The sequence below is a fragment of the Vanessa tameamea genome, chromosome 15 (genome assembly GCF_037043105.1).
Source record: "Vanessa tameamea isolate UH-Manoa-2023 chromosome 15, ilVanTame1 primary haplotype, whole genome shotgun sequence".
Classification (NCBI taxonomy): Eukaryota; Metazoa; Arthropoda; class Insecta; order Lepidoptera; family Nymphalidae; genus Vanessa; species Vanessa tameamea.
In genome coordinates, this window is record NC_087323.1 from 2,125,213 (window position 1) to 2,141,082 (window position 15,870).

At 33.7% G+C, this 15,870-nt stretch overlaps 1 protein-coding gene across 1 annotated transcript; it reads right to left on the reverse strand.

Annotated features, from left to right (window-relative positions):
- Window positions 1-5,907: 5,907 nt before the first annotated feature.
- On the reverse strand, window positions 5,908-6,234 carry LOC135193663 (uncharacterized). The gene has a single exon (XM_064217198.1). The coding sequence runs from the start codon at window positions 6,232-6,234 to the stop codon at window positions 5,908-5,910; it is 327 nt and encodes a 108-aa protein (XP_064073268.1).
- Between the last annotated feature and the right edge of the window lie 9,636 nt (window positions 6,235-15,870).

A 15,870-nucleotide genomic window follows, 5' to 3' on the forward strand; every position in this document is an offset into this window, starting at 1 on the left:
TGGATGTTAATTTGACTAATTTGCGATAGCCAATCAGAAGCGTTCGCCAATCACAGCGAGGACTTGATCATAGTTGAGAACGGCTGGATAACGGGAGGCATTCTGGTCTGAGCGCTCAACGAGGACACAACCATAAATTGTTATAATAAATAATTGTTAGAGAAAGTAATTACTTTGTTTAAATTGACTGACCTAAGACTCCCTTTAATAAGCCTATACGATAAAATATATTTTATTCATATGGTGGCTTTGTAAAAACCTTCCTGGGTAGGTACCACTCATCAGATATTCTATCTTATCTGTATTTTATTCCTTCCTTTTTGGGTCGAAGAAATCTCTTCAAAGGATAAGCTTGCCTTTTATAATAAGTAATCTTTGACATGTTTTGTATATTTGTTTTTTGCTGGTACGTGTAATAAAGCGTTAAATAAAATATTGTGTAAACGGATTTATTAACGAATTTTTATACTTTTTACTTTTTTTTTGTCCCGTCCGCCGTCCACATACTCGAGCTTGGGTAATATTGGTGACATTTGCAATTTCTAATTTTGGTATAGTAAAAATATTGATAGCATAAAAAATTTAAACTCTCCATTTCATTAAACAAATAATATGACATGTCGCTTGATAAGAAGTTAGAACGTAGTGATTATTCCTCTTTTTTAATTAATTTTTAAAAAGACTACTGCAAAAGTTTGAATGGATGGATGTTTGTCATTCATTCGCACCAGAAAGAACGAACGGATCTGGATGAAATTTGACACATGGATAGATTATAGTCTAGAAAAGCACATAGGCTACTGTTTATTTTGGAAAAATGTACCTACCACCACTCCCCAACTGGGCGGTAAACTAGTAAAATATATATTTACTAAGCAATAATATTTATCGTACCGAGGCGTTTAACAGTAATTATACCGCAACAAAAAATCGCAAAACAAAAGATGCGGACGTTCCAAAATTTTACAACTAGAATCAAGATGTATATTAGTCTGGATAAACCAAGATTACAAGACACCTCATTGTCTAAAGAAATAAATTGAGATTCGTCTATTACAATGCTGTGTCAAGAATTCAAGGTTTCTAGCTACACTGGTTGTCATAGCGATATTGCAACAAGAAAGAACAAAAGATATTGTTTGTGGCTTAAGTTACAAGAAAAAAATAAATTCATTATAATTTATTAATTCAAAATTCATAAGATGTCATTTGTAATTGTACCAATAAAAAGGTTAGTTCTACGTTTGCTAATACTTAAAACTATTATTTGATTTTGTGAAAAAATGCCTTATCTATCATTTATATAAAATTTCAAATAGTTAAGCGTACTGGCAAATGAGCCATCACGATGAGTGATCTCTATCGATCATACCCATTGGCACTGCAAAAAATATTAACATTACGTCGCTAATGCGGAACTAAGATGTTATGTCGATTGAACCTGTAGTTACCCCGGCTCAAACACCCATTGAACCGAAACACAACAATGCTACGTATTGCTGTTTAGTGGAAAATTCTTATGAAGACCTACCCCGCTTATTAAAATAATTAAGTGTGGCAAGACAGTAATCATTTTATATAGACTTTGCAAAATGTAACGATTTAATCAGATTCGATTTTTAATTTGCTCTCATAGCATGGAAGTCAAATAATAATATATATAAACTCTTATTACTTAAACCGAATGCTATAACATTTTATGATATATTCAAATGAAATCCGCGATCTCAAGAACGCGGACGGTTATCATTAGTGCTCTGAAACGGAATGAGAACGGTTGGGCTCGGAGTAAACGATGCGTCAATCTCGCTAGAGATCGGTGAATAAACCATGTTCTACTGCATTATGGGATTAAGACAAATACAATGAAGAGAAATGTATGTTTTGTTTAATTTCATTTGGCTGTAGGGCTTTGTGCTACTGTCTGGGTAGGATTAGTACCTACCTCTCATCATTTTCTACCGCCAAACAGCAATACTTGGAATTGTTGTGTTTCGATTTGAGGGATGAGAGAGCCGACGCATTGCCGATATAAGGAATTTTTAAATTTCTTACGGCACTGATATGGACAGTGGTGGACCAGCAGTTGACCCATTTCCCAGTCCGTCTAGCTATGCTATAAACAAAAGAAGTTAAAGATAGTTTTTTGGCAGCGATGGGAAGATATTTCAAGATTGATTTTGATGACCTTTCATTTATTTTTAGTATGAATCTTTGACGGTTATAGCATTATAATATAATGTAATATAAGCAAACAAAAAATTATTCTCAGACTAGAGCTTATATATGTATATTTTTAAGATGAAAATCTTTGATGATAACAAGACGAGGTCTTCCATCCCTTGGCAAATATCTCTTCAGAAGTAAAACGTATGATATAGCTTGCATTGCATAAAATATTCTTGCTTTTAATAGTTTTCAGAACTGAGATGGATTTCAAATATATGACGTATATCATCCCTGTAGAGAGTGTTTCTTTCGAGAAATGTGAGATGCAAGATTTTAAACATTTATTTTTAATCTTAATTTGTAACACAGGTATATTTTAATATTTGTGTTCTCGTGCAAATAGACACGTGCCCTATCCAGAATAATTCTACATGAGTACAAAGTCGAAAGAGTCATATTTTTTTGCAACAATGACGCAAAACTAAAGTAATTTATTTATTTCCTTAATTTATTTACTTTCCGAGTTTGTGATTTGTTTCCCACAGTAAAGCAATTTTAAAAGAACTTATACTGATTTTCATTTGGTTGCAAGGGTTATAAAAGCCAAATTAATTTCTTAATAATATAAATGAAAAGAATATTATGTATTAACATGAAAATAAGTCTGAAAATTTAAGAACAAATTGGCGGGTTTTACGTCATTTATAACGCAAAATTGTTATATGAGGACTTGGTAATTTTAGCTGAATTGGTACGATATTTAGATAAATGTTCTTAAAAATATACTTTATAAGTTACGAACAATATATATTCAATATTTTCTTAAACTGTACAATGTTCCGCCGTAATTCTGTTGTGTTTTTATTATACGATAATGCATTGATTCTGCTCAATCATATCGTGTTTTATGTTTTTCTTAACTTTGCCAAGTTGAGAATATAAGGGGAAAAAAATCTCAGCCCATTGTTGGATTTTACTTGAATACTCCGAAGCAAAGGTTTGAAATTACTTAGTTTATACGTATATATGTTTAACAGTGCAAGTTTTGTTAATGATCATATCGATGTAATAGTCACTACTGAAATTTTAAATGGTTTTACTCATAGAAACTACTTTCTGAACCGGTGATAGCTTTATATTAAAAACCTTATAAAATATAGGTATTGGATATCTAAATGTATATCAAAATGATAATATTATCGACATGTTGGAAAAGGATTGATACTATTTAAATAGTCTTTTCATCAACAGCCTGTAAATTTCCCACTACTGGGCTAAGGCCTCCTCTCCCTTTTGAGGAAAAGGTTTGGAGCATATTCCACCACGCTGCTCCAATGCGTTGGTGGAATACACATTTGGCAGAATTTCGTTGAAATTAGACACATGCAGGTTTCCTCACGATATTTTCCTTCACCGCCGACCACGAGATGAATTATAAACACAAATTAACCACATGAAAATTCAGTGGTGCTTGATTGGGTTTGAACCCACAATCATCGGTTAAGATGCACGCGTTCTAACCACTGGGCCATCTCGGCTCATTAAAAATAGTCTTTACTAATATTGTAATTAGACATTGCCGTTATACCGGCTCACTCACCATTCAAACCAAACAATAAAATGTGTATTATTAATAATATTACAATGATGATGAATTAATTGGTTAATTGGGAAGGCTTTCTGCAAGCCCACCTGGGTAGGTACCTATTCATAAGTTGTTCTACCACCAAGCAGCAATACTTTGTACTTAGTAATTGTGTTACGGTTTGAAGGGTGACTGAACCAGTGTAATTACAGACATATCGAGCATAATATGTTAGTCTCCGAGATTGGTGGTGCATTGGTGATCTAAGGAATGATTAAATTTTCTTACGGAGCCATAGAACCAGTGCTTAGCATAATCCTTGAAAGTAGAACCAGTAGTAGTTTTATATTTAGTAAAATTTTTATAAAATTACGATTCAAAAGTGCTAAAGCCTACTTGAATCGAAAGAAAATATTTTGATTATTAATTTATTAATATAAAAACTTTACTTCAAGATAAGGTATTAAACTAAAACAACAGCACTTCATTCAGCTTCTAGTAACACTCTCATACTAAAACAAATAAATAAAGATCATACATCACTTAAAAAAAACAATGAATCAGTATAAATTGATAACACCCTTTTTCGTGGGAGATATAAAACCTTTTTGGTAAAATTATTACAATAGAATTTGTATAAAGCTTAGGCTGTATATTTTAAAATAAGCTTAAAGTAAAACGAATAAAAATAAAAACATATCCAATAATTGTGTTAAATTTAGGCTCGTTATATATGCATTTCGAATTTAAAAGCGAATTTACTCTTCAGTGGTCAATTTGCGTATATTCAGTCGGTTTTTGCGTCAACTGCTATTACTCAATTCGGTAACTATAAATTAAATCGAAATTGGCCCGGGATTGAATTTCGACGCAGTTTGTTGGAAGTTTTTTTTTCATGATTTCGTATTTGGTTTTGTTTAAGCAAACTGTTATTTTATATTGTTATTTTATGTTAATAAGACTTTTGAAATTTGTGTTTTTTTTTAATAAGAATAACAGTAACTAAATACTAAACAGTAATAACAGTATATTTCCCACTACTGGGCTAAGGCCTCCTCTCCCTTTGAGGAGAAGCTGCGTGGTGAAGCTTATTTCACCACGCTGCTACAATGTGGGTTGGTGGATACACAATGGTAGAATTTCTTTGAAATTAGACACATGCAGGTTTCCTTACGATGTATTCCTTCACCGCCGAGCTCGAGATGAATTATAAACACAAATTAAGCACATGTAAATTCAGAGTGAGCCAGTGTAATCACAGGCACAAGGGACATAACATCTTGGTTCCCAAGGTTGGTGGCGCATAGGTGATGTAAGGAATGGTTAATATTTCTTACAGCGCCTTTGTCTATAGGCGGTGGCACGTCCGCCAACCAATGCCATAAAAAAAAAGAAGATGAACTTTTTAAACTTTGCGAAAATTATGAAAACTTTATAACACTATACAGATCATGGATGTCATGTAAATAGTTATTATGTAAATAGATATAATATCTATTTACATAATAACTATTTGTTGACTTGATTTTTGATTTTGTAAACTTATTTACCGACAATTTTTTTCTATACATACAATAAAGGAGTAAATCGACCGAATCTGTAGGTGTACATTGAATATTTATTGAAAATTCAAAGCTATATGTTTAATAGCGGTCGCCCGCGGCTCCGCCCGCGTGGATATCGGTTACCGCTGCATAAAGCCTACCCAGGAAAGACACGGTCAGCAAAATTATTCCCAGGTCAATTCACAGACACCGACACTAACATCGATAACGCAATCATTATCCGCAGGCTGCATAGATTTTCGTTAAGTAGATGTTAAAGTTGTTAATGATGAAAATATTTAAATGTAATTAATACTAAGTTTTCATTTCTGCCGGCAGTCCCGGAGCGCAACCCGTTGTTTTAGGATAGATAACTAAAGCGATTATTGTAGAGCTTCTCTATACACAACATTTGATGTCAAATTATTTTCAGGTAACAAAATATACTGATGGTCGGGAGCCCCGGCCCGTGATAGAGCAACGTAAAGTTGCCCATGCGTAAAACATTCCTTTCGTAAATCAATTCCTACTAATTTGCATGTTTGGCCCTGGGATTTTTTTATCGTTAGTGCAAAAGAATTTTTACTGGAAAATGGAGCCTTTTATATTTTATATAAGCAAATCAGTAGGAATCATGGGTATTCTTGGTATATGAGCTAATTCACCAGCTGCAGGGCCGGTGATAATAATCTTCGCTACTATTAAATTATCTTTTAGCTCCTTTATAAGAAGTCTCGTGCCCTTACACATGTTGGGGGGGTTTAAATTTCTGAGAAGCATTATCGGCCTGCCAACTTTTAACGACAGTTCATGAGGTGGTAGCCCAGCGGGGTTAAGAGAATTTAAAAATTCCTGGGGGTAGTGCACTGTGACCTCGATGTTAGTGACGGTGTCTATGGATTTATAGCACTTAACTTCACCCGGTACTTTCTGCATAATTAAATTGTTATTTTCGTTGACTGTTTCATTCCTGGCAGAAATTATTTTGATAAGGATTAAGAGCATTAGTAAAATAAATGAATTTAAATGTAGTCCAAAAAAAATCAAGATTTTTAAATAAAAAAATGGTTGTTGTGCTTCACTCGACATAGATCGGTGTTGTGTGTCGCGGACTTTTTTGTAGATATTTATAAGATCTACAATTAATTTGAACATTTTATGGTTTTATCTTTTATAGTTTAGGCAGCGTACGCAAAATAAGTAACTTTTTTGGTTCATTTTTTACACCTTGAATGCGAAAAACCCAAATATCTTACGGAACCCTATTTATTTCAAATTAAAATTTAGCCTATGTTAATCGTGGATAATGTAGCTTTCGAATGCTGAAAGATTTTTTTAAATCGGTCCTGTAGTTTTTGAGCCTATTCATTACAACCAAACAAACAAAGTTTTCCTCTTTATAATATTAAATATAGATATAAAGCATCGTTTTATGAGGAGAAGATTTTCTACCACGCTGCTCTAATGTGACGCTCCCGTGTTCCCGTGTTCCCCCACGCTTGCTTTTTCCACTGAGCACGAGATGAATTATAAACACGAACGAATCTTATAAAATATAAGTGGTGCTTGGGGTCGAACTCGCTCGCGATCATCTATTAACGCGTTCTAACCACTGGAAACGCCAAACAAATTCACGGACGCTAGCTAGTGTGAATGAATATATAAAAAAAGTATTTTCGTTACAAAGTATTCTTTTGCTAAGTTTAGAAGCAATTTCTTAATTCAATTGCAATATTATACAGTTGTTCATATTTTGTAATAAGAAGTCTTCATTATCTAAATACAAATACAGTTAAAATGGTGCTTTCATTATATAATAAATTGATTTGCTTATTTTAGAAATTATTGATATACTAAACTAGCGACATCTATCGATCAATGCTTGAATTTCATTTACGGTACTTTAGTTTAGTCCTATAAATTCACTCTTAAAATTATATCCTAAGTACCATTTAAAATAAAGCCAAGCCAATAAGCTTCATTAGCTTTGTACTAATCTGTTCATTTGTAAAACATCTTAAAGTACTTTCACAGACTTCGGTGAAATATCGCCATGAAAAAACAAAATATACTTTATTCAAGTAAGTCAATTATTACAAGTATTTTTGAATCGTCATTTTACATGAATCAATTAGATTTGAAGAAACCTCAGTATTTTAGAGTTAGTTTTTCCAATAACGAATTATTTAAACATACTTATGTTTAAATAAAAAATGTCAAGTCTACACTTTTTATCATCATTTTTATTATAATTTTTATAATATTTTATTTTTTAATGTGCATTGTTTATCAGTATGGTTATATCATTAAAATTGGTTAATCGGCAAAGCTAACTGTTTTGCGGAATTGCGACTTTGCGGAGACGAAAACTTTGTGTTAAAAGTTTTTCTTTTAGTTTATAATTATGACGTTATTGGCAATTTAACATGACAGTAGACGTCACATTGAGTAACCAATTAAAGATAAATTGGTAAAGAAAATTAATGTACTCATTTTTGCGGTTTCACTTTATTTTCTTATTAAAAATAAATGCTTTTATTCGAAAGATTATAAATTTACCTCAGAATTAAGTTAAGGCATGTTATAATCCAATTTATCGAAGGTTATTCCAGCTTATATATTTTAATGTTACAATTCACCTTCATAAAGGTATTATTTATAACTACATCGAGGTCATACCATTATGCTTTAAAGTCTTCAGGCCTTTTATTATAGTGATTACTTAATCTGTAACATAAAAACTTTTTCAATATAGAAGAATGGAGGCCGAAATCACAAAAAAAAAAAATGAATCAATCTCTGTAAAACCTAACCCATAAATAATATATGCTGGAATCTCGTTACAGCAATCGATTAAGAGATTGGAGTGGAAAAAGTGGTGTAAAATTAATAAGGGTCTCTACGACCCAACCACTGACGCACCGATAGTGGTCGCTTTTGGGTTAATTAATTAACCGGGCGATTGCTTTCAGCGATATTATATTTTTGCGAGTTCATGATTCTTTTATAGGACCAATATTTTACGTGGATTGGACACGAAATCGTTTATCGATTTTGAACTGTATTTTTAGTTGATAAGGTTTATTTTTTAATGTTTATGTATTTTAATCGAGCAATATTTTAATAGTAGTATAATAATTCGCAAAATATAAATGTAATCTTAATGGTTATGGCGTAATTATGTCTGGATGAATAAAAAGAAAATTTATTGCAGGGCTTAAAATACATATTTTTTTATATATAAAAAGGCAACTAGATGTCATTATTTTAATAAATACAAATTCTAAATCATTTGTATAGAAGCATTACACGTACTTATTTACTGTCAACTTAAACACTACCACCGGTCAGAACCAGCAAAAGAAGTACAGTGTGTTTTCATTATTTTTCGATATGAGATAGAAACAGCCAGGAGGTGATTATTTCGTTTCGAAGGTGAACACTATCCATAAAATCTATAATTGCATAACTTATTGCAAAAAAGCGTTGTCTAACAATTTTCATAAATTTAGCAACTTTTAATGTTTTCGGGGACCCTGTTGTACATCCGTATACATTATCCAGAGTAACAAGAGTAATTAGTTTATGTTTGTCCCTTGCAATATTACGAGTATCACAATTACGCAATTGTTTTTTTAGTACATACATTAAATTATGGAATATACCTAAAATTTTGTTATTTTATTCAATATCGATCTAGCCCCATCACCTAATCATGATGATAAAATCGTCCCGATTTCGGTCACAGCATCAATCTATACAACACTACGACAAATTAAATTGCACAAGTGTGTGTGCAATTGTGCACTCTTTTTTCCCTCATTCACATAATATGATGCCACGAAAAATCGCCCCCCAAGGGAACAATTTTAATCGCAGGACCAAAGACTTTACTTGTTTACCAAAGCACAGGGAGTCTACAGACTTCGATGGAAAACCTCAATAACTTTTTATCGGTCTCATGAAGCTTGAACCCAGAGCATCAGGATATATATAGTAACTAGAAAAAGCTCCACCTTTTTAAGTAAAGTACTAGCTTGTAAATACACTACCGAGCAAAGGTATCCTGTCCTTTTGAGAAGCCTGGAGGCTTCTTTCATCACTACTCCAATGCGGCTGAAAGTCAATATGAAAAAAAAAAACGTCTAATATTGGATTTTTTCACCGCTGAGCATGAAATGAATTTTAAATACAAAAGCACACAAAAAATCAGTGATACCTCCTTGCGTTAAATTCGAAATCATCGGTTATAATTCATCAAAACCAATGCGCCATCTTGAATCTAAATAAGCAATATATTACATGAATACTTGTTACAATATCAATAAGGCTTAAAGGCTAAAATATAGACTAAGGCACTACTGTTTTATAAATTAGGTTGACTCGTCTACGATCGTAATATAAAAGAAAAAAATCTTTATAAGAAACATAAATATATTTTTTTAACGAATTCAATAACACCCGTAACTGGTCGTGTCGATTGTGTTTTGTTCAAGTAAACTAAAGGCGTGCAACCGCAGAACCGCACTGAATCGCGTCGATCGGTCGCTACGTGCCTGGTTTTCACATTCTATAATTGAAGTCGTCAGTGATAGTTATTCGAATACACTCGAATAAACAAACCGATTGAATTATTCGACATTTTTGTTGTATTTAATTCACAAATAAGATACGTATAAATTCGATAATAATTTGTGGAATCGAATAATAATAATAAATATATATATATATTTTTGTTCGTGGAAAACACCTGATCTAATCAGCATGACCTATTAAGTTATCTTTTCGTATTTTTTATGTCATGGCTTGGAGAATCGGTAAATAGGTCACTTGACGGTAAGCGGTCATCCCTACACTTAGAACTTGATACTGTAAGAAATATTAGAAAGAAAGAAAGAAATGTTTATTAGGACATGACACAATTATAAAAAGTATAAGAAATAAAAAAAAAGCAACTAATTATAACTATTAATCGTTCCTCATATCACCAATGCGCCACCAACCTTGGGAACTAAGTTCTTATATCCTTGGTGCCTGTAGTTACAATGATTCTCTTACCCTTCAAACCGGAACTTAACAATACTCAGTATTTCTGTTAGGCGGTAGAATATTATGTGATAGGAATGGCGAGGGCTACACGAATGCGGGAGCCTATCCAGAGAGACTTGTAAAATGTAACCCTACCACCAAGTAAAACATGATGTTTTTTATTTAAAAAATGTGAATATTGTATATTAATATTACGATATAATAGCTTACTCTATTTAGGATACGTGGATCTTAATCAAACATACAAGTTTCGTATAATTGGGAGCAATTTTTTTTTTTTTATTTTGTAGGGGCAAACGAGCAGGAGGCTCATGTGATGGAAAGTTTTTTTTTTTATTTTGTAGGGGCAAACGAGCAGGAGGCTCATCTGATGGAAAGTGATTTTTTTTATTTTGTAGGGGCAAACGAGCAGGAGGCTCATCTGATGGAAAGTGATTACCACCGCCATGGACATCTGCAACACCAGGGGGGTTGCAGGTGCGTTGCCGGCCTTTAAGGAATAAGTACTGAGCAATACTGAACTTCAAATCATCGAGAGAGAAAATCCGTACCTATGAACTGAAATTTCGTGAATAAAAATATATAGTAATATTCACCACCACCCACACTCACTGAACCCACCGAAGCGGTCTTACGTAAATATTTTTAAAACTTTACATTTATTTTTTTTAGTTACAAAGATTTATTTATCACCAGATTATTGATTTATGAAACTAGCTGGTGCTCGCGACTCCGTTCGCATGACTTTATGCCTCAAAAGTAGAGGTATTTTATGGTTGACACATCTGTGTATGTAAATTTATAATTTAATCTTGTAATGTTAAAAAGTTATGATATATTTGTCTAACTACGTAATATATATTACACGAAGTGCCGTCGGGGATTAGAGCATATATTATTTTGCAGTGAGAACACGTGACAGAGCCACATAAAGCTGGCCTCGCTTAAAAGTAAACGAAAAGTTTTTAGTAAATGAGAAGGAGCCGGGGTAAAAGCTCAAAATCATCTATACCGTACTTATTTATATTTATTGTATATTTATGAGCCGAGTTTGCCCAGTAGTTAGAACGCGTGCATCTTAACCGATGATTTCAGGTTCAAACCCAGGCAGGCACCACTGAATTTTCATGTGTTTTTGTGTTTATAATTCATCTCGTGCTTGGCGGTGAAGGAAAAAATCGCGAGGAAACCTGCATATGTCTAATTTCAACGAAATTCTGCCACATGTGTATTCCACCGACTCACATTGGAGTAGCATGGTGGAATATGCTCCAAACCTTCTCCTCAAAGGGAGTGGAGGCCTTAGCCCAGCAGGAAGAAATTTACAGGCTGCTAATGTATGTATATTTATGTCCAAATTCAAAGAGATGCTGTAACACCACTGGAACTCTTTGAAAAGGTTTTAACCTCATCAGCCCTGGTTCAATACATCCCCCTTTTAATCGAAACGTTACATAAATGGTTTTACCTCAATTATATTCCAATTATCGAATATCATACTGACTGTTAAGACATTTAGTAATTTAATTAATATAACCTAAACGATTAGACTAAACAGCCTATTGAGTTTGATCAATCAACCATAAGGTGTTAAATTAACGCTAATTTGTTAACGATAATCATATCGATTCAATTAATTTTATCTCAAAATTAGATCTTATAATAAAGAGTTAATGGACTTTGAATTTTGAAACCTGGGCAGTATATAACTTAAAATATATTAGTACTATAATACTATATACATAGTGCGTTAATTTTTACCTACATATCACCGTAATTCGTCGTTTTTTGGCTCAGCGTAACGCAACACTTTTCGGTACCACCAAAGACTTTCAGTTTTTTGTGAGTATTGTCTTAAACCATCGAGTTAAAATAACTGTACAGAACTGGACACCGGACAGATATAATGATGAAGTATTTTCATATGCAGGTTGTACGTTAACCTGCATATGAGAATAGTCCATATGAGAGTACACAAACAGTTTATATTAAGCGATTACAAAGGACATTTCTATATGTAAAGTAAATCTTTAAACTGGACTACTCAACCTTAAAGCGAGAACACGAAAATACTAAGTACTGTTTAGTTATAGTATTCGTAATTAGTTGGTGATGCTTATGCTTTTTGCCGACGACATTGTACTGGTTAATGAAGACGGACCTGAGATCCAGAGCAGATTGGAACAGAAATTGGAGAATGTTGGCTTGAAAATCAGTAGAACGAAGACTGAATATATGTTCTGCGACTTCGGCGGTCTCTCCGATCCTGAAGCCATAGCGCTTGATGGCGTGGCCCTTCCAGTCTGCTCCGACTTCCGGTATCTCGGTTCACTCATTCAAGGCGATGGCGAAATAGATCGAACGGTGAAGCACAGGATTAACACAGGGTGGATGAAATGGCGGCAGGTTACGGGAATAATTTGTGACCCCAGTATTCCTCTTAAACTTAAGGGGAAGATCTATAAGACCATGGTCAGACCTGCTGTTCTATATGGATCAGAGTGTTGGGCTATAAAAGGGATGACTGAAAGACAATTGCATGTGGCGGAGATGAGAATGCTGAGAGGAATGTGTGGTGTTACGCGAATGGATAGAGTAAGGAATGAGTACATAAGAGGAAGTTTGAAAGTGGCACCGGTAACCGAGAAGCTATCTGGAAACCGGCTGTGTTGGTATGGGCATGTTATGCGGAGGAATGATGACCATGTTGTGAGAAAGGTTTTGAAAATGGATGTGGATGGATATAGAGGTAGGGGACGACCCAAGAAACGATGGACGGATTGTGTGAAAGACGATATGGTTAGAAAGAATGTTACTAGTGAGATGACGTCCGACAGAGAAGTATGGAAGAAGAAGACATGCTGCGCCGACCCCAAGTAAAATTGGGATAAGGGCAGGAGGATGATGATGATGACTTACTTAGACGAGTTTGCTCCAAAGCCTACCACAGACAAAATACAAACACTTAGACCATCTAATAGGTGAGCATTGAACTTACTATTACATCTGCTCTACGGCCACTACGACAGTAATTAAACGTTCATTTAGTCATTCTATCGCTAAAAGCAATGCTTTGTTCATTACGTTTCAAGGATAGTAGCTCAGCAGCAACAATTTAACAGCAGATATTTAAGAAATCTTTAAGAGCGTTTTAAGAACAAAACTCATAATTGTTTACAGTTTAGTTAGTATTTTTGTATTACAGTCGGTGGCTCAATAATATCTTATCTGTCTTTCTACGCAACGCGATGATTGTGTAAATGAAATATCTTAAATAGTTGAGTTTGACCAAATAACAACAACAACAGCCGATTTTCTCGTGTAACACAAGTGGTACATTGTTGTATCAAAATCATTTCATTTAATAGTTACATGTAATTGATTCGATTCGAATCTCACTTATACCACTTTTTTTTTTACTTTTTTTTATTCTTAAGATGTTTCGTTTTCCTAAAAGAAAGTTTTACTTAGTATAGATCTCACTAGAATCCACAAACAGTAACATGATTTACTGCTGCATTTTTATTTTATTTCGTAACAAGTCTTTAGCAATTTAATATCTAAACTGTCAAGCTCAACTACAAACAGTCTAACATCGAAACTTGATATAAAACCCAAACTCAATTATTTTTTCTAGCTGAACTTTGGTACAGAATGGTCGATCGTCATTTTTTCGGCTTTCGAAAATTGACGTGAGTTTTTTTGACGTGAATATGGCATATAGAAATACTAGATACTGGGTGACACTTTAAAAATTTCGACGTTATTTTTTTATTAAAAAAAAACTGATAATAAAACTATTCTTCTAACATTGACACAATATACCATAATAACAAACACTGCATATCCTAAAATCCGGCAAACGAGCACCTGATGTTAAGTGGTCACCACCGCCCATAGACATTGACGCTGTTAGAGATATTAACCATCCCATACTTCGCCAATGCACCACTAACTTTGGGAACTAAAATGTATGACCCTTGTGCCTGTAGTTACTCTGGTTCAATCACCTTTCAAACCAGAACACAACAATACCAAGAATTGCTGCTTGGAGGCAGAATATCTGATGAGTAGGTGGTACCTACCCAGCACAAAGCACAAACCCCTACTCTACCACCAAGTAAATATAGTTTTTTTTTTGTGGTAAGGCTCCTTTTTAGTTGATCAGCAAGCATGTCCGTTTTTAAAAGTCCAAATTGATCGTATCAATTGAAAATCGATGTAACTCAGCTGCTTGTATCCTTTTTGAACGTCTCGCCCTACGATAAAAATGTCTGTACCTCGCACAAAAGGGGTTATCCAACTTACTAGTATCTGTTTCATACTATACCTGTTAATATAAGCTTCTAGTATATAGTGTAATACGGGAACAATCATATGACAATAGCTATGATATACAGGCTATTTGTATGCCATTATTTGAAGGAGATCACAAGACGTTTAAATTTTATGGACGGACGGGACATCTTATAATACATGATCAATATTACCCATAGATATTGGTACCGTAAGAAATTTAGACAATCCCTTACATTACCAATACCAACTTAGGGAACTGAGATGTTAATATGTCCCTTGTCACTCACTCTTCAAGTAAGTATCGCTAAGTATTGCTGCTTGGCGGCAGAATATATGGTGAGAATGGTAAGGAATACTCGAATACTGACCCAATTCTTAACGTCCTTCTTAGTTTCTCACATGTGGCATATTGTTCATCAGCTAAGCATTTTGAAATCGAATGCCTGAAGGTCTTATGCAACCCCGCAGTTATGTTTATTACAGACGTAATATAATGTAGTCAATAAATTAGGTCACTTTCTAATAGAACACGATCAAATTCCGTTGAGTTCTTGCGTTGAGTTTCAATTCAATTTTACAGAATACTTTATTGGATTCAGTTAGGAATAGCTGATAATGGTTGTGGATCGTAATGTCTATTCAAGCTTTTACATACATAATTAACTGCTACATCCACCACCACTACAACGCCTATTTTACGTTTACGGTATACCAGGAATGTTTACGAAAGTGTGAACAGCCGTCGTACGAACTCGCAAGTCATGAATGGTATGGTATTGATCGCAAATACAAAACATTCTTTTTTATATAATATGGAACGTGAAAAAACATACAGTACTCATAAACGATATTAAGCGAACATCTCGTAGAATGTAATATCACATTGCATTGTAAACTATTCTGTAAGTTGGACATCGAGTTAACGAGGTTGTTGGAGACGAGAGAGCTATTACTGAGCTGTGATAGCTTTATTAGAAGTATATGATAAGGAGTGTGTTTCTAATGATGTGACGACAGAACATTAAACAAATGAAAATGGTATCAATGCATTAAAAATTGATATCAACAATTTTGAATCAATATTCGATGAAGTACAATATGAGGTATGTTTGCGGTGGTGATGAAACAGAATAATTAAATTGACTATAATATATTTATATTTAATAATATTTAGTTTGTACACCCATTTCATGACTATTAAAACAACTATTATTAATAAATAGA

What these genes read in the sequence shown, in the direction of transcription:
- LOC135193663 (XM_064217198.1), bottom strand. Translation starts at nt 6,234, where the DNA reads ATGCAGAAAGTACCGGGTGAAGTTAAGTGCTATAAATCCATAGACACC.